The sequence below is a fragment of the Acinonyx jubatus genome, chromosome B3 (genome assembly GCF_027475565.1).
Source record: "Acinonyx jubatus isolate Ajub_Pintada_27869175 chromosome B3, VMU_Ajub_asm_v1.0, whole genome shotgun sequence".
Taxonomy (NCBI): domain Eukaryota; kingdom Metazoa; phylum Chordata; class Mammalia; order Carnivora; family Felidae; genus Acinonyx; species Acinonyx jubatus.
In genome coordinates this window covers 78,960,525-78,977,927 of record NC_069386.1, presented here as the reverse complement: position 1 = coordinate 78,977,927, position 17,403 = coordinate 78,960,525, and the positions used below count along the sequence as shown (strand labels likewise).

Genomic DNA, 17,403 nt, shown 5'->3' with positions numbered 1-17,403 from the left:
GACATAGATTTGAGAGATAAAAGTCTCATAAACATGAATATCCTACATTAAGGATCACTATTTCTAAAATCCTCAAATTTAGATACATGAACTAGAAATTTTATTTGGAGAAAAAAAATAAATTAAAAAAAAAGGATTCTAAAAACCCTTACTGGTTTTATGACCATAGTTATATTCTATGATTTTAGTCACTGGAAAAGGCTGAACAAAAACAATGTTAATCTTATCTCTGATGATGTAATTGCTTAAAAACAAACTGAGATAGAATGTGCACAGAAGTTAAAAAACAATCTAAGCAAAGTAATACAGCTTTACACCTAAAACAGTTAAAAAAATTTTTTTCCCTTTAGTTCTCCTAGAATTAGCCACTGTACTCTATACTGCCAGCTGGTCTATAGTGACTATTTCTAATTTTCCCTTTACAGCCTTGGGCTTGGGATGATATTCTGATGCTGAAGTCAGCATTGAGATTGTGACAAGAATTGCTTCTGTCTTGATTACCAAAACCCTGGTGAATGAAAACCAGTTTGTGGACTTCCTTGAATGCTTTTTTTTTTCCCCCAAGTAAGCTTCACACCCAACACGAGCCCAACACAGGGCTTGAAATCATGACCCTGGGATCAAGACCTAAGGTGAGATCAAGAGTCATACACTTAACTGACTAAGCCACCCAGGTGCCCCAAGAATGCTTATCTTGAAGACTATGTTAGCCAAGTAACTAATAAGATGAAATGTGTGGATACCAGAAACACATTGGAAATGAGGAATTATCAACGATATAGGGATGGAAAGTTGTCAGTGAAGTAAAGATAGGAAAAGGGAGGGGGTATAAGATGGATCATCTATTTCCAAAATTTTAAAATTTTATACCAGAAAGGGATCTATGGATGAATCCAATATCCACATCAACATCTTACAGATGAGGAAATAATAAAATATAAAGGGGTGTTTTTTCCATAATCACAGTATGCTAATGGCCATGAAATCAAGAAAATTAAGATCACATGGACCCAATAAAACACATCCAGTCCTCTATCACTCAGTTTCAACAATGATCAACTCATGGCAAATCCTGTCTACTCTCACCTATTCCCCACTTTCCTAGGTTGTTTTAAAATAAGTCCTCAATAAAAAATCATTTCAGTCATCAATATTTCAGTATATATTTTCAAAATATAAGAACTCATAAAAAACTAACACTACTAGCACAACTAAAATAATAATTTCTTAATACAGTAATATCCAGTTAATGTTAAAATTTCCCTATTTCAAACATTTATTGTTGAGTTTTCTCATTCAAATCACAAACTTAAGGGCCACATACTGGAGTTAGATGATACACCTTTTAACTTTTTTTAACCTACTGGTTTCCACTGCTTGCGATTTATTTGTTAATTCATTTTAAAAGAGTGATTATTTTAGCAAACAATCGAAAGTGAAATAGAAAACTTCTAAATTATGCAACTTTGTGCTATATTATTCATCACATTCTTGTACAATTATCCTCACACAAATTCCAAATCTGTGAATATCATTCAAATGGTTTTATGTGATAGCTGATATTGTGATGCAGAAAACTTATGTTGCCCAAGAAACGAAGTATAAAAAGCTCTTAAAGGCAACATAGAAAACTGCACATGAGACATCGTATTCTTTTTATTTCTAACTTAAAACATTTACTCAGATTAAAAAATGTAAAATAATAGAGATTTTAAGAGTCATAAAGTACTCAAAACTTTACAAGTATGAAAGTGGCAGAATTCATCTCTAGCAGTCTCTTCTCTGGTCATCTCTTTCCTCTTAGTTCCCAAACTGCCCCAGATCTTCCATTGCAGTACTGCTAAATTTTATAACATTAGGGCAATGTAACTTTTAAAATGGATTTCTATTAGTTTAAACATTTCTAGAACAATAGACTCTTTTTTAATTATTCAACTGACAAAGACTGCACACATATACACACATACATGTATGCACCAAGGTCTGGGAAGGATGTAGAGAAACTAGCACTGTAAGTCAATGCTAGTCGGTATACCTTTTCTGGAGGGCAACTTGGTATTATTTATTAAGAACAATTAGAAATGTTCACCCTTTTGATTCTATAATTCAACTATAGGAATTTATCAGATAGAAGTAATCAGAGACAAATACCCAGAAAAAAATTAACATTTAAATATTAGGTATATATCCATCAGAATACTCTTTTTTTTTTTTTTGAAATAATAACAAACGATTGTATTAGACTGTTTTTTTCTTATTTTTCAAAATGTTTATTTATTTTGGGAGAGAAAGTGAGCGAGAGAGCACAGGGGAAGTGCAGAGAGAGGGAGAGAGAAAATCCCAAGCAAGCTCTGCACTGTCAGCACAGAGCCCAGCGTGGGACTTGAACTCATGAACTGTGAGATCATGACCTGAGCTGAAATCAAGAGTAATGTGCACTTAACCAACTGAGCCATGCAAGTGCCATTTTTTTTTTTTTTTTAAAGTAGGTTCCACACCTAGTGTGGAGCCCATCGTGGGGCTTAGGCTCACAACTTTTGAGATCAAGATCTGAGCTTAGACCAAGAGTTGGACACTTAACCAAATGAGCCACCCAGACACCCCTACATGTTTTTTAGTATGACTTTTCTTTTTACTTCAAAATATAAAATGAACCATCCTCCCACAACAAAAAAATCACATTTATTTCCTCTATGTTGAGCCTAAATGTCTCATTAACTTACACTTTAAAAAAAAAATGCATGGTTCTTCTAGTAGTAGTGGCAGAAATATCCTACAAATAGAAATAACTACCAATCATTCCAAAATTTACTTCTGTAAGTGAGAAACTGCCTATTTCAAAGCAGTTTGTTACTTGCAATGTTAAGAAAAGCAAAGGGGTTTGAGGTTATAGATGATAGTTTTTATACTTTATGAACTTTAAACAAACTTGTGTTAGTTTATTGTGTTAGTACAATAAAATATTTAACTAGATCAGTTTAGACACCTATTACAAACATCACTAGTGGACATTTATGTGTATAATAAGCTCAGAAAGTAAATAAGAACATTCCAAAAATTAAAGTCTGTAATTTCTCCATACTATGAGCTATTCCACTATTGTGATTTCCTTGTAAGAGTAACCCATTAAGAAAAATATGTAATTCTACACCCACTCTATCTACCGAAAGGCAGACATTATCTTAGGACTGGTGGTTCCCTTTTTGTCTCACATAACAAAATCATCTTGTCCATAGTTAATGCTAAATAACTATCATTATTGGTAGTGTGACAGAGATTCTCTCTTGACAAAACTTTACTCAGGCTCCTCTGAGCTCTCTTTCAATGAGGACTTGACTTCTGAACTTCTGTGTCCATATTTGCACAGCCCACTTTAAAAAGCATCCTGCTAAGTTAGTTTAGCAAGAATCTCTCATTTTCTATACCTGATTACCCTTCTTATCTGGTCAGGTTCCTCATCCTATCATCTCCCAGGTGATGTCTGATCTCACTGGCCTGCCTTCAGCAAGAATCCTGTTAGGGTGGTTTAGCCAGAATCCTCTTCCATCCTTGATGTTTCCTTTTAGTAATTTTACATCCACTGATTCCTACCCTGGTCCTTGGCTATAAATTCCCACTTTCCCTTGATGTATTTGGAATTGAGCCCAATCTTCCCCCCCCCAGGTACAAAACCTTACTGTGGTGGTCCCAATTCCTTTCACAGTGACCCCCCCTGAATGTCTGTCTTCCTGTTCTTTCCCAAGTGTCATGAGTAATTTTCTCTTTAACAAGTGCTAGGTTAAACTGTAAAGTACAACACATTAATGTCTAATGTGCCCAACTTCCTATTTTGTATTTTTTTTTAACTTTTATTTATTATTGAGAGACAGAGACAGAGTATAAGCATAGCAGGGGCGGAGATAGAGGGAGACACAGAATCTGAAGCAGGCTCCAGGCTCTGAGATGTCAGCACAGAGCCTGACGTGGAGCCCGAACCCACGAACTGTGAGATTATGAACTGAGCTGAAGCTGGATGCTTAACTGACTGAGCCACCCAGGCGCCCCTTTCCACCTTCTGCAGAAGAAAGATGAACAGACTCAGGGAAGCAATGTAAACCAGTAAAAGAGTGGATTAAGTACTTACTAGTGGCTCTTTACCAGGAGAGAGGTAGACTGTGAGGGAATGAAAAGAATTCCTAAGAGGGATAATGAAGCTAAAAAGTGTTCCCAAATAATTAGGAAATAGTGCAATCTGGAATGTATCTTAAGTTTGGAAAGTCAAGAGCCCTTTAATTAAATAAAGCATATTAGTTTTTTTCACTGTTCTTTACTTATACTACATGGTTTTTATAATAAAACATCACTCAAATAAAGAACTGAATGAATACTTACTATATATATAGTGCTATGGAAAATTCAAAGATTGGTAAAAAAAATTCCTTGCTCTCAAGGATCTTATCAAGATCCTTATCAAGAAGTAAAACATTCTATGTCAATTATATCTCAATGAAACGGGGGGGGGGGGGCAGAGTAAAAAATAACATCAATACAAAATATTCCATGTAAATACTGTAAGGAAGATGAAAGTATGAAGAAAGCCCAGAGAAAGAAAAGATCAACCTTTTTCTGAAAACAAGTAAACACTGACTATTCACATCTGAATAACTGATAATCAAACTCTCTTAAAAATTTGGGCTTTAAAATCTTTCTCATTATAAATTGAAATATTTATGTGTGAAATATTATGTTTTAGCCTTTCCTTCAACTACCTCAGTAAAAATAAGTAAAAGAAAAAATATAATAGGAATAATGAAACAAGAATGACAGGATGTTGCGTACTGAAGCTTGGTGAAGAGTTCAGGGAAGATTCCTATACTAATGTTTATTTGAAAATTTCCGTACTGTAAAGTAAAAAACAAATCCTATTTGAAAACAAACAAAATTAATGATGACTTTCTGAAGCAGAATACTTATATATTAGATTAGCAGAAAAAAAGAAAAACAAAAGTCACTAAAAAATGTTTTCTGTACAAAACTATTATTCCAAAATGAAGTGTAAAATCAGGCTATACTACTTTTGGGGTAGTTTCATTACCCCAAAACATACATTCAACTTAAAATATTTTATTCTAACTTACACAGACCTTTAGACCTTTAAGTTCATTTGCTTATTCTCTTAATATATGTTAAAACTTATATGCATTAGGTAACAGTTTATTATTCTAAGTAGGGTAAGTTCATTTTTCCAATCAATGTACTTTTACAAACCTGACAGTAGTTAAAGGAAAATCAAAGTGTCAATAAAGTCCAAATGAATTAAAAAAAAAAAAAAGCCTAAAATGACAGAGCCCTGAACTACACGTGTGAAAATATCGTATTTTTAAATATGCCAGAAAGAGGCCCCTTGATTTTACTTTATTCCAAATATTTATAACTTGAATATATCTAGAAGGTATTCTAGCTAAGCAATCAACCTGTCAACATTTATGTTCAAAAATTACCAGAATGTTTTCTAACAAGTATACTCACTTGCTGTTTCAATACCAGGTTCTTCACTCCTTCCATCACAAACTGTGACCCAGTATTCATGACTCGTGATAAGAGACTAGGGACAAAAGAAGAGGATTACCCTAAGTAAAACTTATCTTTCCAATTTGTTACAGATAAATCATTTGCCTATTACACATGACCTGCTGAGGCTCACTGTACCTACCACTTTTATTCTCACTAAACAGTGACCCGAGAATTTTTGCTTCCAGATATCCTGGCTGCAATTTTATCTAACAATAAAACAGTGATAAAATTGTCTATCAATTATTATTAATAAAATGTAAAAATAAAAGCTGCCCTCAAATTAAGCATCTTATTTTATTTTTTAAAGTTTATTTATTTTGAGAGAGAGAGAGAGAATGAACATGAGTGGGGGGCAGGTGTAGAAGGATGGAGAGATGGAGAGCGAGAATCCCAAGCAGGCTCTGTACTGTTAGTACAGAACACAACACAGGGCTCCGTCTTATGAACTGTGAGATCATGACCTGAGCCAAAATCAAAAGTTGGACCAACTGACCCACCCAGGTGCCCCTCAAATTAAACATTTTTCCATTAGCATTTGCTTACTTCATGTCCCTGTGTCACGGTATTCAACCTTTTCATTATTAGTGTATTGGCTTTGGTGACCTATGATCAGTGATCCTTGCTGTTCCTATTGTAATTATTTCAGGGTGCCACAATCCTTGCTCATGTAAGCTAGCAAACTTAACTGATAAATATAGTGGTGTGTTTTGAATGCTCCATCAACTGCCTGTTTCTCACTCTCTCACCCTCTCCTGGTGCCTCCCTATTCCCTAGGATACAACAATATTGAAATTAGGCCAATTAATAGCCCTATAATGGCCTGTATGTGTTCAGGCGAAAGGAAGAGTTACATGTCTCTCACTTTTATTTATTTATTTTTTGATGTCTGATTTTCTTTGTTATTCTTAGAAAATCTCCTTTTGACTGGACTCAGACTAAGAGATGGAGGTTCTCAGAGAGGACAGCTTCTGTCTCTTGGCAATCTGTTCCTGGCAGTTTTTTTGGCCTCCTTTATTCTCTTGGCCAAAAGTTGAGCATTTTCTGCAGCCTCTTCCTTCTTTTTTCTTAGTATGCTGTTTCTTCAGAGCAATATGCCGACATCTGTGTTGGAGGACATGTGGAATAACAAGATTGCTGAATACTGAGCGCTTTGGTTCCTGGTTTCTTACCTTCTCTGTTTAGGGACTTTCTCACAGCATACTTGTGGATATCATCTTCTTTAGAGAGACTGAGAAGTCTGTGGATTCTGCTAGCTCTTTTGGGTCCCAGGTGATGAGGCACAGTATTATCAATGAGTCCAGGAATATCCTTCCCCTCCTTTTTTTTTTTCACAATGAGAACAAGTTGAGAACACTAAGACTGACACCCATAATGCAACCTTGAACAGATTTGCATTTTCTTTCCCCAGCCCTCCTTGGTCTGTAGTGGAAATGACCCTTACTCAGAAGGCAGACACAGCCATGGGTCAAAACACTCTGCTTCACTGGGAATCCTTGTTTGTCATTGCCACCAGTGATTCAGACTACATAATCCTTCTTCACCCAGAGCATCAGCAGCAATTTCTGTGGCCATATGCCTCCATAAAAGGTAAAAATTCTGTCTGCTGTCCACGTCAATGAGTTTCTGGAAGCCAGTAGCTGAGAAAGAGATGTTCAACTTCATCCTAAAGCAGTCTACCTACCACCTCTGAGGCGCATGAAAAAGAGCACATGTCTCTCACTTTAAATCAAAAGTTAGAAATAATTAAGTTTAGTGAGGAAGAAGGCATGTCAAAAGCTGAGGCAGGCTGAAAGCTAAGCCTCTTGTGCCAGTTAGCCAAGTTGTGAATGCAAAGAAAAAGTTCTTGAAGGAAATTAAAAGTGCTACTCTAGTGAGCTCACAAATAAGAAAGTGAAACAGACTTAATGCTGATAAGGAAAAAGTTAGAGTACTATGGACAGATCAAGCCAGCCACAAAATTCCCTTCAGCTAAAGCCTAATCCAGAGCAAGGCCCTAACTCTCTCCAATGCTATGAAGGCTGAGAGAGGTGAGGAAGCTACAAAAGAAAAATTTGAAGCTGGCAGAGGTTGGCTCATAAGGTTTAAGGAAGGAAGCCACTGAGAAACTTAACAGAAGGCCATGGGGGAGGGGAAGGAAAAAAAAAAAAAAGGTTAGAGAGGGAGGGAGCCAAAACATGAGACTGTTAAAAACTGAGAACAAACTGAGGGTTGATGGGGGGGGGGGGGAGGGAAGGGAGGGTGGGTGATGGGCACTGAGGAGGGCACCTGTTGGGAGGAGCACTAGGTGTTGTATGGAAAGCAATCTGACAATAAATTTCATATTTAAAAAAAATTAAAAAAAAGGAAGGAAGCCATCTCTGTAAGGTAAGTGCAGGGTGACACAAGAGCTGATGGAGGAGTTGCAGCAAGTTATCCAGATATAGCTAAGGTAATGAATGAAGGTGGCTACACTAAACAGTTTTTCAATACAGACAAAGAAACTTCTACTGGAAGAAGATGCCATCCAGCACTTAAATAGCTAGAAGAAGTCAAGACTTGGCTTCAATTGGCTTCAAAACTTCAAGGACTCTTATTAAGGGCTATTGCAGCTGAGGACTTTAAATTGAAGCCAATGCTAATTTACCATTTTGAAAATTCCTAAGAATTACCCCTTAAGAATTATGTTACATCTCCTTTGCTGTGTTCTAGAAATAGAACAAAGCCTGGATGACAGCACATCTGTTTGCATGATTTACTGAATATTTTAAGCCCAGTGTTGAAACCTACTGCTCAGAAAAAAAGACACCTTTTCAAATATTACTGCCCACTGCCAACACACCTGGTTACTCAAGAGCTCTGATGGAGATGTACGCTGAAGTTAATGTTGTTTTCATGCCTGCTAAAAACTTATCCATTCTGCAGCCCATGGATCAAGGAATAATCCTGACTTTCAAGCCTTCTGATTAAAGAAATACATTTTGTAAGGCTATGTAACTGCTACAGATAGTGATTGCTCTGATGGATCTGGGCAAACTGCAAATCTTCTACAAAGGATTTACCATTCTAGATGCCAGTAAGAACATTCACAATTCATGGTAAGAGGTCAAACTATCATCATGAAAAAAAGTTTGGAATAAGTTGACTAAAACCCTCATAGGTGACTTTAAGGGGTTCAGGACTTCAAGGGAGGAAGTAACTGCAGATGTGGTGGATACAGAGAACTAGAATTAGAAGAGCCTGAGGATAGGACTGAAATGCTGTAATCTCACGATACAACTTTACTGAATGAGGAGTTGTTGCTTGTAGAAGGACAAAGAAAGTAGTTTCTTGGGAATGAATCTACTCCCGGTGAAGACTGCTGAAATGACAACAAAGGATTTAGAATATTCCATAAATTTTGTTGACAAAACAGTTCCAGGGTTTGAGGGACTGACTCCAATTTTGAAAGAAGTTCTACTACAAGTAAATGTGATCAAGCTGCATGCGTGGTTACAGAGAAATCGTTTGTAGAGGAACAGTCCACTGATGCAATAAACCTCACCATTGTCTTATTTTAACAGGACGCAGCCACCCCAACCTTCACGAACCACCATCCTGAGCAGTCAGCAACCATCAATATCATGGCAAGACTCTCCACCAACAAAAAGATTACTGAAAGTTCAGACGATGGTTATCATTTTTTAGCAACAAACTATTAAAAAGCCTCATTTAAAAAAATGTTTATTGGGGCGCCTGGGTGGCGCAGTCAGTTAAGCGTCCGACTTCAGCCAGGTCACGATCTTGCGGTCCGTGAGTTCGAGCCCTGCGTCGGGCTCTGGGCTGATGGCTCAGAGCCTGGAGCCTGTTTCCGATTCTGTGTCTCCCTGTCTCTCTGCCCCTCCCCCGTTCATGCTCTGTCTCTGTCCCAAAAATAAATAAAGGTTGAAAAAAAAAATTTAAAAAAAAAATGTTTATTTATTTATTTAGGGAGAGGGCGCATGCACACGGGGAGGAGAGAGGGTGGGTGAGGGCAGAAAGACGAGAGAATCCCAAGCAGGCTCCACACTATCAGCATTGAGCCTGAGGCAGGGTTTGATCCCATGAACGGTGATACCATTACCTGAGCCCAAATCAAGAGCTGGATGCTCAATCGACTGAGTGACCCAGGCACCCCAGCAATAACTATTTTTAAATTAAGATATGTACATTTTTTAAAGACAAAATGCTATTATACCCTTAATAGACTATAGCACAGTACAAATGTAATTAACATGCACAGGAAACCAAAAAATTAATTTTGAGTTGTTTTATTGTATTATTTGCTTTATTGCAGTGGTCTGGAACTGAACCCCCAATACCTTTGAGCTATGTCTATAGGTTTTAGGCAAATTATAATTTGGAGAGAACTCCCTGCTTTCCTGATTGCCTTACTATTAAAACAATAAAATTAATGATAGTAAATCAGGATAACTTGTTTTAGGAATTCAAAACACATCAACATATTGAAAATATATATGGGTGTAAGTATTACAAGTAAGTCAAAAAGTTACTATATTCTCTACATCACAGCAGCTAGATCCAGTCCTGTGTTTATACAATCTCCCCACAACACATAACCTCTATCACATAAAAATGTGAAGCATAACATACCTGGTGAATCTTACCTCAATTCTGAAGAAATGTTTGAGTATTTAACAACAAAAATAACATCAATAAATGACCTGCCATATTGGGCATATATTTGTGGCTCAGTCAATCTCTCATTTGGGATCAAGGGATGTTGTGTGGGACAGAATGGTATTCCTGTATTATGATATCAGAAGGCTAGGGATAGCCTTCAAATCATCAAGATTTTCTTACAACAAATTTTATTAAAATCCTCAACTACGAAATCCACAAGAAATCTTTAGGCTTTTAATATTCAGTTAAGATTTTAAGATATGGAACTGGAAAGTCTACTAAATACATGAGAGTAATTTCCAAATAAATTTCCTTTTCCCTATCTTGCCTTTACTCCTCTGTGAAATCAAAGGATGGACAAGGTGGAAATGCTTTAACACAAACAAGAGAAAGTAATCTTTGTTGGAATGAAGAGTTCAGAGGCAATTCCCTGGTACCAGGCAACTCGAGGCACTGCTAACTTACACAGCACTGTATGAAGGTGAGGCTAGCTGGATTCATTCTGTCAAGCATTTAAAACACTTGCCTAGCTGAGTGTTTTTGCTTTTTGCAAACTGTTCCATTAAAACTGGAAGCTTGAGGTAAAGCTAGAATAAAACTGTTTTCCTCTGGATTGTACACTTTTATTCTAAAACTTAAAGAATTTGAAACAAGTATGGTATGAAAAAGAGTAGTTAGAATTACCTTGTTCAGTTACTTTGAAAATCATGCACACTATAGGATTCTGTGGAGTCAGGAGTCAGACCTAGACCTAGACCTCCTCCTACTATTAAATGATTTCCTCCGTCATTTAATAGTATGCCTACATCTCTCTTGAAGCTAAGTCTTGAGTGCCTAGCTCCAAATCTGTATTACTTATCAACAGTGATATAAAAGTAGCTTTAACCTTCATATAACTTCTGAAAGTAAAAAAATGTAATGTTTTAAGAACAAGGAAGCAAAAGAAGCCAATAGCTCATACCATGTAAAATATATTAACTTACATTTTATTTTAAAAAATGTTTATTTTGAAAAACATTATGTTTTTAATTATTATTTTATGTTTATTTTTTGAGAGAGAGACAGCAAGCTGAGGAAGGGCAGAAAAAGAGGGAGAGAGAAATCCCAAGCATGCTCCATGCTACCAGTGCAGAGCCCGATGTAGGGTTCAAACTCCCAAACTGTGAGATCATGACCTGAGCCGAAACCAGGACTTGGGTGCTTACCGAATGAGCCACTCAGGTGCTCCAAAGTGTCAGTGTGCTTTTAGGGCTTGAGAGTCTAATTACGGTCTGGAGTACCAGACTTATTCCATCAGAATTATTAAAAATACTTACCCCATTGGCTTAGTAGTAGTGTTACCATAGCTGGCAGGAGCTGAGGCCATCTTGGCAAAAGCCCTATGAAATAAAAAAAGCTATACTGGAAAACTGATTATCAGAGCAAACATTCAGCATCACAGTATTAAAAACTCCACTGACTTTTACTATGCAGACATTTCTGAAAAGAGAATCATCTTTCAATGAATATAATACAATGTTTCAGTATAATGAGCACTGAAACAATTATATAAATGTTGACTATATGATTTGTAATCATGTAAAATGTTGTCCAAGTACAGTACAATTAGTACTGAAACACTGAGATTTTGTTTTGTTTTGTTTTGCAGTTTATGTATTTTGAGAGAAAGCACAAGCAGGGTGGAGAGGGGAGAGGGGGAGAGAGAGGGAGAGAGAGGAAGAGAGGGAGAGAGAGGGAGAGAGAGGAAGAGAGGGAGAGAGAGGAAGAGAGGGAGAGAGAGGAAGAGAGGGAGAGAATCCCAAGCAGGCTCTGGTCTACCAACACAGAGCCCAATGCAGGGCCCAAACCCACGAACTGCAAGATCATGACCCAAGCTGAACTTGGATGTTCAACTGAATGAGCCACCCAGGCGCCCTTCAAATTCTTTAAAAAATACAAATGCATTCATTTCCCAAACATCAAGACTTTTTCCTTTTATTATATCTGGTCATTAACATGAAACAGACTTGCTGCCTTGAAAGAACAATCATGAACTAAGTTTAGTCTCTTTATCAGTCCCCACATTCCATACTCCCTCATTCCCAGACATATGCCTTTGTTCATGCTGTCCTTTGAGGGGGATAAATGGACTGCCTTCTTCTCTAACAGAAATTATGCATTTCCTTTTAAGACTCTGCTCAAAGCTACTTTTTTCTTTTATTAAAAAAAAAATTTTTTTTAATGATTATTTATTTTTGAAAGAGAAACAGAGAGCACGAGCCAGGAAGGGGCAGAGAGACAGAGGGAGACACAGAATCCGAAGTAGGCTCCAAGCTCTGAGCTGTCAGCACAGAGTATGATGCAGGGCTTGAACCCACAAACTGTGAGATCACGACCTAAGCCGAAGTCGGACGGTTAACCAACTGAGCCACCCAGGTGCCCCAAAACCAATTTTTTCATTAAACTATTCTACCACCCAATGATTTTTCCTTTTAAGAGTTATTTTCTACAACACACACTTTTATACCTAATTGCATGTAGTCATTTATTTTTCAAATCTTTCTAAGTGTCCAGAATTCTCTTTAACTAAACTATACAATTTCTGAAGTCTGGCAAAAAGATGGCACTTAGATGTGCTTTTAAAAATATTTTCCTTCTGGGAGTATGTTTACCATAGAGAATTGAGGACACAAAATGCTCCCAAAAGAACCCTAACACTTTGAGGCTCACAATCCTGATTTTTGTGTATATTCCTCTAATCCCTGGACACACATATATATAACATATATACTTTAAAAACAAAATTAATATACTGTAAAACTGTTCTGTAACATTTTAATAGCATACCATACACACTTTTATGTGACTCAATACTCTTCTATAATGATTCCTAACTATTTCAATTGTTTTTGTAAAAGAAAAAAAAGTTTACATAAATACGAGAAAATCATATGAGAGTAAAAAACGGAATGGAAATCACTAAGGTGTGATAACTGAAATGTTAAAAACACTCTACTTCAACTGGGACAGAACTCACTGAAAACACCATTAGAGAAATCCCAAACACAAAAATCACAACCTTGTTCAGGAAGGAGGATGTGAATCAAGTGTTTTCAGAAGTAGACTAGAATTTCTGCCTTCAACAAATACTTATTTTTCACTAGAATGAACTATATCTAAACAATATGGAAGGATTCAATAAATCATGGCACATTTTTATGGCTAAACAATATTCACACACTAAATAGTACCACTGAAGAAAATTTAAGAAACACTATTAAAAAAAACTTTTTAAAAATGTTTCTTTTTGAGGGGCGGGGAGGGAGGGTGGGAAAGTGGGGTTGGAGCAGAGACAAAGGAAGACAGAGAATCCCAAGCAGGCTCCACCAGTGCAAAGCCTGGCCTGTGGCTCGAGCTCACCAGCCATAAGATCATGACCTGAGCCAAAGCTGGACATTCAACCGAATGAGCCACCCAGGTGCTCCAAGAAACACTGTAATTATTTAAGAAAATGGACTGCTAAAATGAGTTAATGGAAAACTAGAATACAAAACTGTATCTATACTAATAATTTCCAAATTTTAAAAAATACATGTAATGTACATATAAAAAGATATACAGTGTTTAGCTGTAGACTTTGGATGATGATATTACAAGTAAATTTTTACTTCCTTTCTAACAGAGTTTTATACAATTTTCTTCAAAAAACTTGTATTACTCTTTATAATTATAAAGAAAAATGCTAGGAATTACGTATTTTATAACCATATAAAATGATGTCCAAGACTGGCTTTCCTCTTCCAACAATAAATGTTTGATTAAGGAGTTCTCCACAAATCATAATGTAAAGAACAATGACATATGCCACAAAGCCAATGTGTAAAGGTATATATTATAAAAATTGGAATAAGCAGTTTTCAGTTTCTCTTTTTAAACAGAGGTCTATTGTATATTTTCTTCTTATTACAAGAACATAGTGAAATAAAAAGAAATTTGAAAAAGCAGGGGCACCTGGCTGGCTCAGTCAGTAGAGCATATAACTCTTGACTTTGGAGTCATGAGTTCGAGACCCATGTTGAGGGTAGAGATGATTTAAAAAAAAAAAAAAAAAAAAAGATGAGGCTCCTGACTAGCTCTGTCGGTGTGCATGGCTCTTGATTTCTGGGTTGTAAGTTTGAACTTCATGTTGGGTGTAGAAGATTACTTAAAAATAAAATATTAGGGGTGCCTCAGTGGCTCAGTTGGTTAAGTGCCTGACTCCTGATTTCAGCTCAGGTCATAATCTCACTGTTCGTGGGATTAAGCCCTGCATCAGGCTCTGTGTGCTGACAGCATGGAGCCTGCTTGGGCTTCTCTCTCCCCCTCTCTCTGCTCCTCTCCCACTCGTTTACTCATAATAAATAATTAAAAAAATAAATGAAATCATAAAAAAAAAATTTGAAAAAGCACTCAAACTCAAAAACTCAGAGATAACCACTGTTAACAACTTGGCACACTGTTGAGCTTGGAAAGCATATTCAATCTTATAGTCTTAAAACAATCATTTTAAGAAATATTAAAAAAAAAAAGAAATATTTTTAAGTGTATTTATTAACTGTGGGAGAGATAGACACACACACACACACACACAGAGAGAGAGAGAGAGAACCCCAAAGAGACTTTATGCTATTAGCACAGAGCCTAACATGGGGCTTTAACTCAAAACTGTGAGATCATGACCAGAGTCGAAATCATTATTTGGATGCTTAATCAACTGAGCCACCCAGGCACCCCATTTTAAGAAATATTTTGAGGGGCACCTGTGTGGCTTGGTCAGTTAAGCGTCCGACTTTGGCTCAGGTCATGATCTCACGGTCCGTGAGTTCGAGCCCCGCGTCGGGCTCTGGGCTGACAGCTCAGAGCCTGGAGCCTGTTTCAGATTCTGTGTCTCCCTCTCTCTCTGACCCTCCCCTGTTCATGCTTTGTCTCTCTCTGTCTCAAAAATAAATAAACGTTAAAAAAAAAAAAAAAGAAATATTTTGACAGTAAGGTTTGTTGTAAAAAATTTGGAAGATAAAGATAAGCACATGAAAGGGAAGAAATTCTACCACCTGGAGTTATCCACTGTTAACATTTTAATATATGTCAAGGTATGCAATTGTATGTATATAGATTTATGTTCATATATACAAATACACACAAAAATAGATGGATGGATAATAGAGATCATAATGTAAAAACTGTCATCTAAGTTTTGGCTCAAATATCACCTACTCAGACACATTCCCTGATCTTCTCAACAAATTTAACTTTTACCCCCAAGTTAAGATCTTATCACTCGGTGTTATTTTCTTTATACCACTTAGTATCATTTAACAGTATTCTGTTCATTTGTTTGCTTATTTGTTGAATCATTTTCCCTCCACTCAAATGTAAATTCAATGACTGAAGGAGCCTTCCACATGGTCACTATTATATTTCCAAAGTCTAGAAGAGTCTCTAGACACAGAGAAATCACTTGTTGTAAACTATTTTTTCACTATCATATACACATTTTCCAGTGTCGTTAGTCTTATACCACATGAATTTTAATTTTCAATTGTATTCTATCTTATGGAAATGCTTACTGTTGAACATTGAGATTGGTTGCTTCTAAGATTTTACAATTCCAATTACTTCTTTGGAATGAAACCTTACAAGTATGCAAAGATTTAAAAAAAAATTTTTTTAATGTTTTTATTTTATTTTTGAGAGAGACACACAGCATGAGTGGGGGAGGGGCAGTGAGAGAGGGAGATACAGGATCCGAAGCAGGCTCTAGGCTCTGAGCTATAAGCACAGAGCCCGACATGGCACTCGAACTCATGAACTGTGAGACGATGGATGACCTGAGCCAAAGTCGGCACTCAACCGACTGAGTCACCTAGGCACCCCACAAAGATTTTTAAAAAAAAATTTTTATACCATCTGGCAAAATGGTGACAATTTATATTTTTTAATAGCAGAATATAAATGCACCAATTAATTTTCTGTTTCCTTAGCACAGCACTTTACTGTATCTGTGTGCTTTGTTAATCTGCATTTCTCTACTAGTGAAATTAAAATTTTCTTCTGATGTTTTTGAGATGGCTGACCCAAAACATTTCAGTCTTTGTCACTCGTATCTAATCAGCGAAGAAAACATCAACTTCTCTAGGAAAGAAAGGCATCACCATTTTTTGTAATTTTAAGCTGTGGATAGAGAGGGCCAGATAGGGAAATATTTATGTCACCAAATTAAAAAAAAAAATACTAAGGCACTGTTCAATTTTCTTAGTAACACTCTTATCTTCTTGGGACTTCCACTGTACTCTTTTATATAAGAAGAAAATAAAACTTACTTCCACTGTTTGATATATTGTAAGGGATTAAGGTTGCATCCTGCATCAGTTAATGCTTTTTTGTATTGCTCCAAATCAGCCTGAAATAAGCAAAGAACGATATAAAAATTTTTACTTTCATGAAAGAGAAGACCATTTTGTTATTATTTTATTCATTAAAAAGTCAGACCAAAGGCAAGAGTTTAAATTCCAGGCACCCAAGTAGAACGGAGTCATATTTTGAGTATGAGTGACACCCGAGACAAAAATCACATCTAATGAAAATTACCTTTGACAGACTCCCAAATCACCTATCCAGTACTTTGTCATCCCTCAATGAGTCAGTCAATTTTTCCTCCACTTTTGAACTTGCCTTTCCTCAGGATAATCACTATATGAACCAACTGGCTTGACCAAGAATATTTCAGAACCAGAAACACAAGGGGCATTACATTGACTGAGGGGAAATGCAGATTCAGGTTTTCCCCTGTCATATACACTCTAGTGGTCCAAATGCATTAATGGAGTATCAGGTGTCTTACACTTTTTAAACTGTTGTTTTCTCTTTCTTGTTCTTTTTGTTTCCTGATGAGTAAGTCCAGTTGAATTCCTGTAATTTATAGGAGCCTATCATCATAGTGATTCCATTATAAAAATTTTAAAAGACAGAAATTTAATTTTTTTTAATGTTTACTTTTTTTTGAAGGAGAGAGAGCATGAGCAGGGGAGGGGCAGAGACACAGGGAGACACAAAATCTGCAATAGGCTCCAGGCTCTGAGCTGTCACCACCAAGCCTGACACGGGGCTTGAACTCAGGAGCCATGAGATCACGACCCGAGCCGAAGTCGGATGCTTAACTGACTGAGCCACCCAGGTGCCCCTTACAAGTCAGAA

General features: G+C 36.7%; 1 protein-coding gene across 1 annotated transcript in view; it reads right to left on the bottom strand.

The window, feature by feature from the left end:
• SCFD1 (sec1 family domain containing 1) overlaps positions 1 to 17,403 on the bottom strand; it is a 116,041-nt gene that overhangs the window by 25,311 nt on the left and 73,327 nt on the right. Inside the window, exons 17-19 of the mRNA XM_015073767.3 lie at positions 16,530 to 16,609; positions 11,508 to 11,570; positions 5,509 to 5,584 (exon numbers count right to left, since the gene is read on the bottom strand). Coding sequence (XP_014929253.2) covers positions 5,509 to 5,584; positions 11,508 to 11,570; positions 16,530 to 16,609 — 219 coding nt within the window. The remainder of the gene's footprint in view (positions 1 to 5,508; positions 5,585 to 11,507; positions 11,571 to 16,529; positions 16,610 to 17,403) is intronic.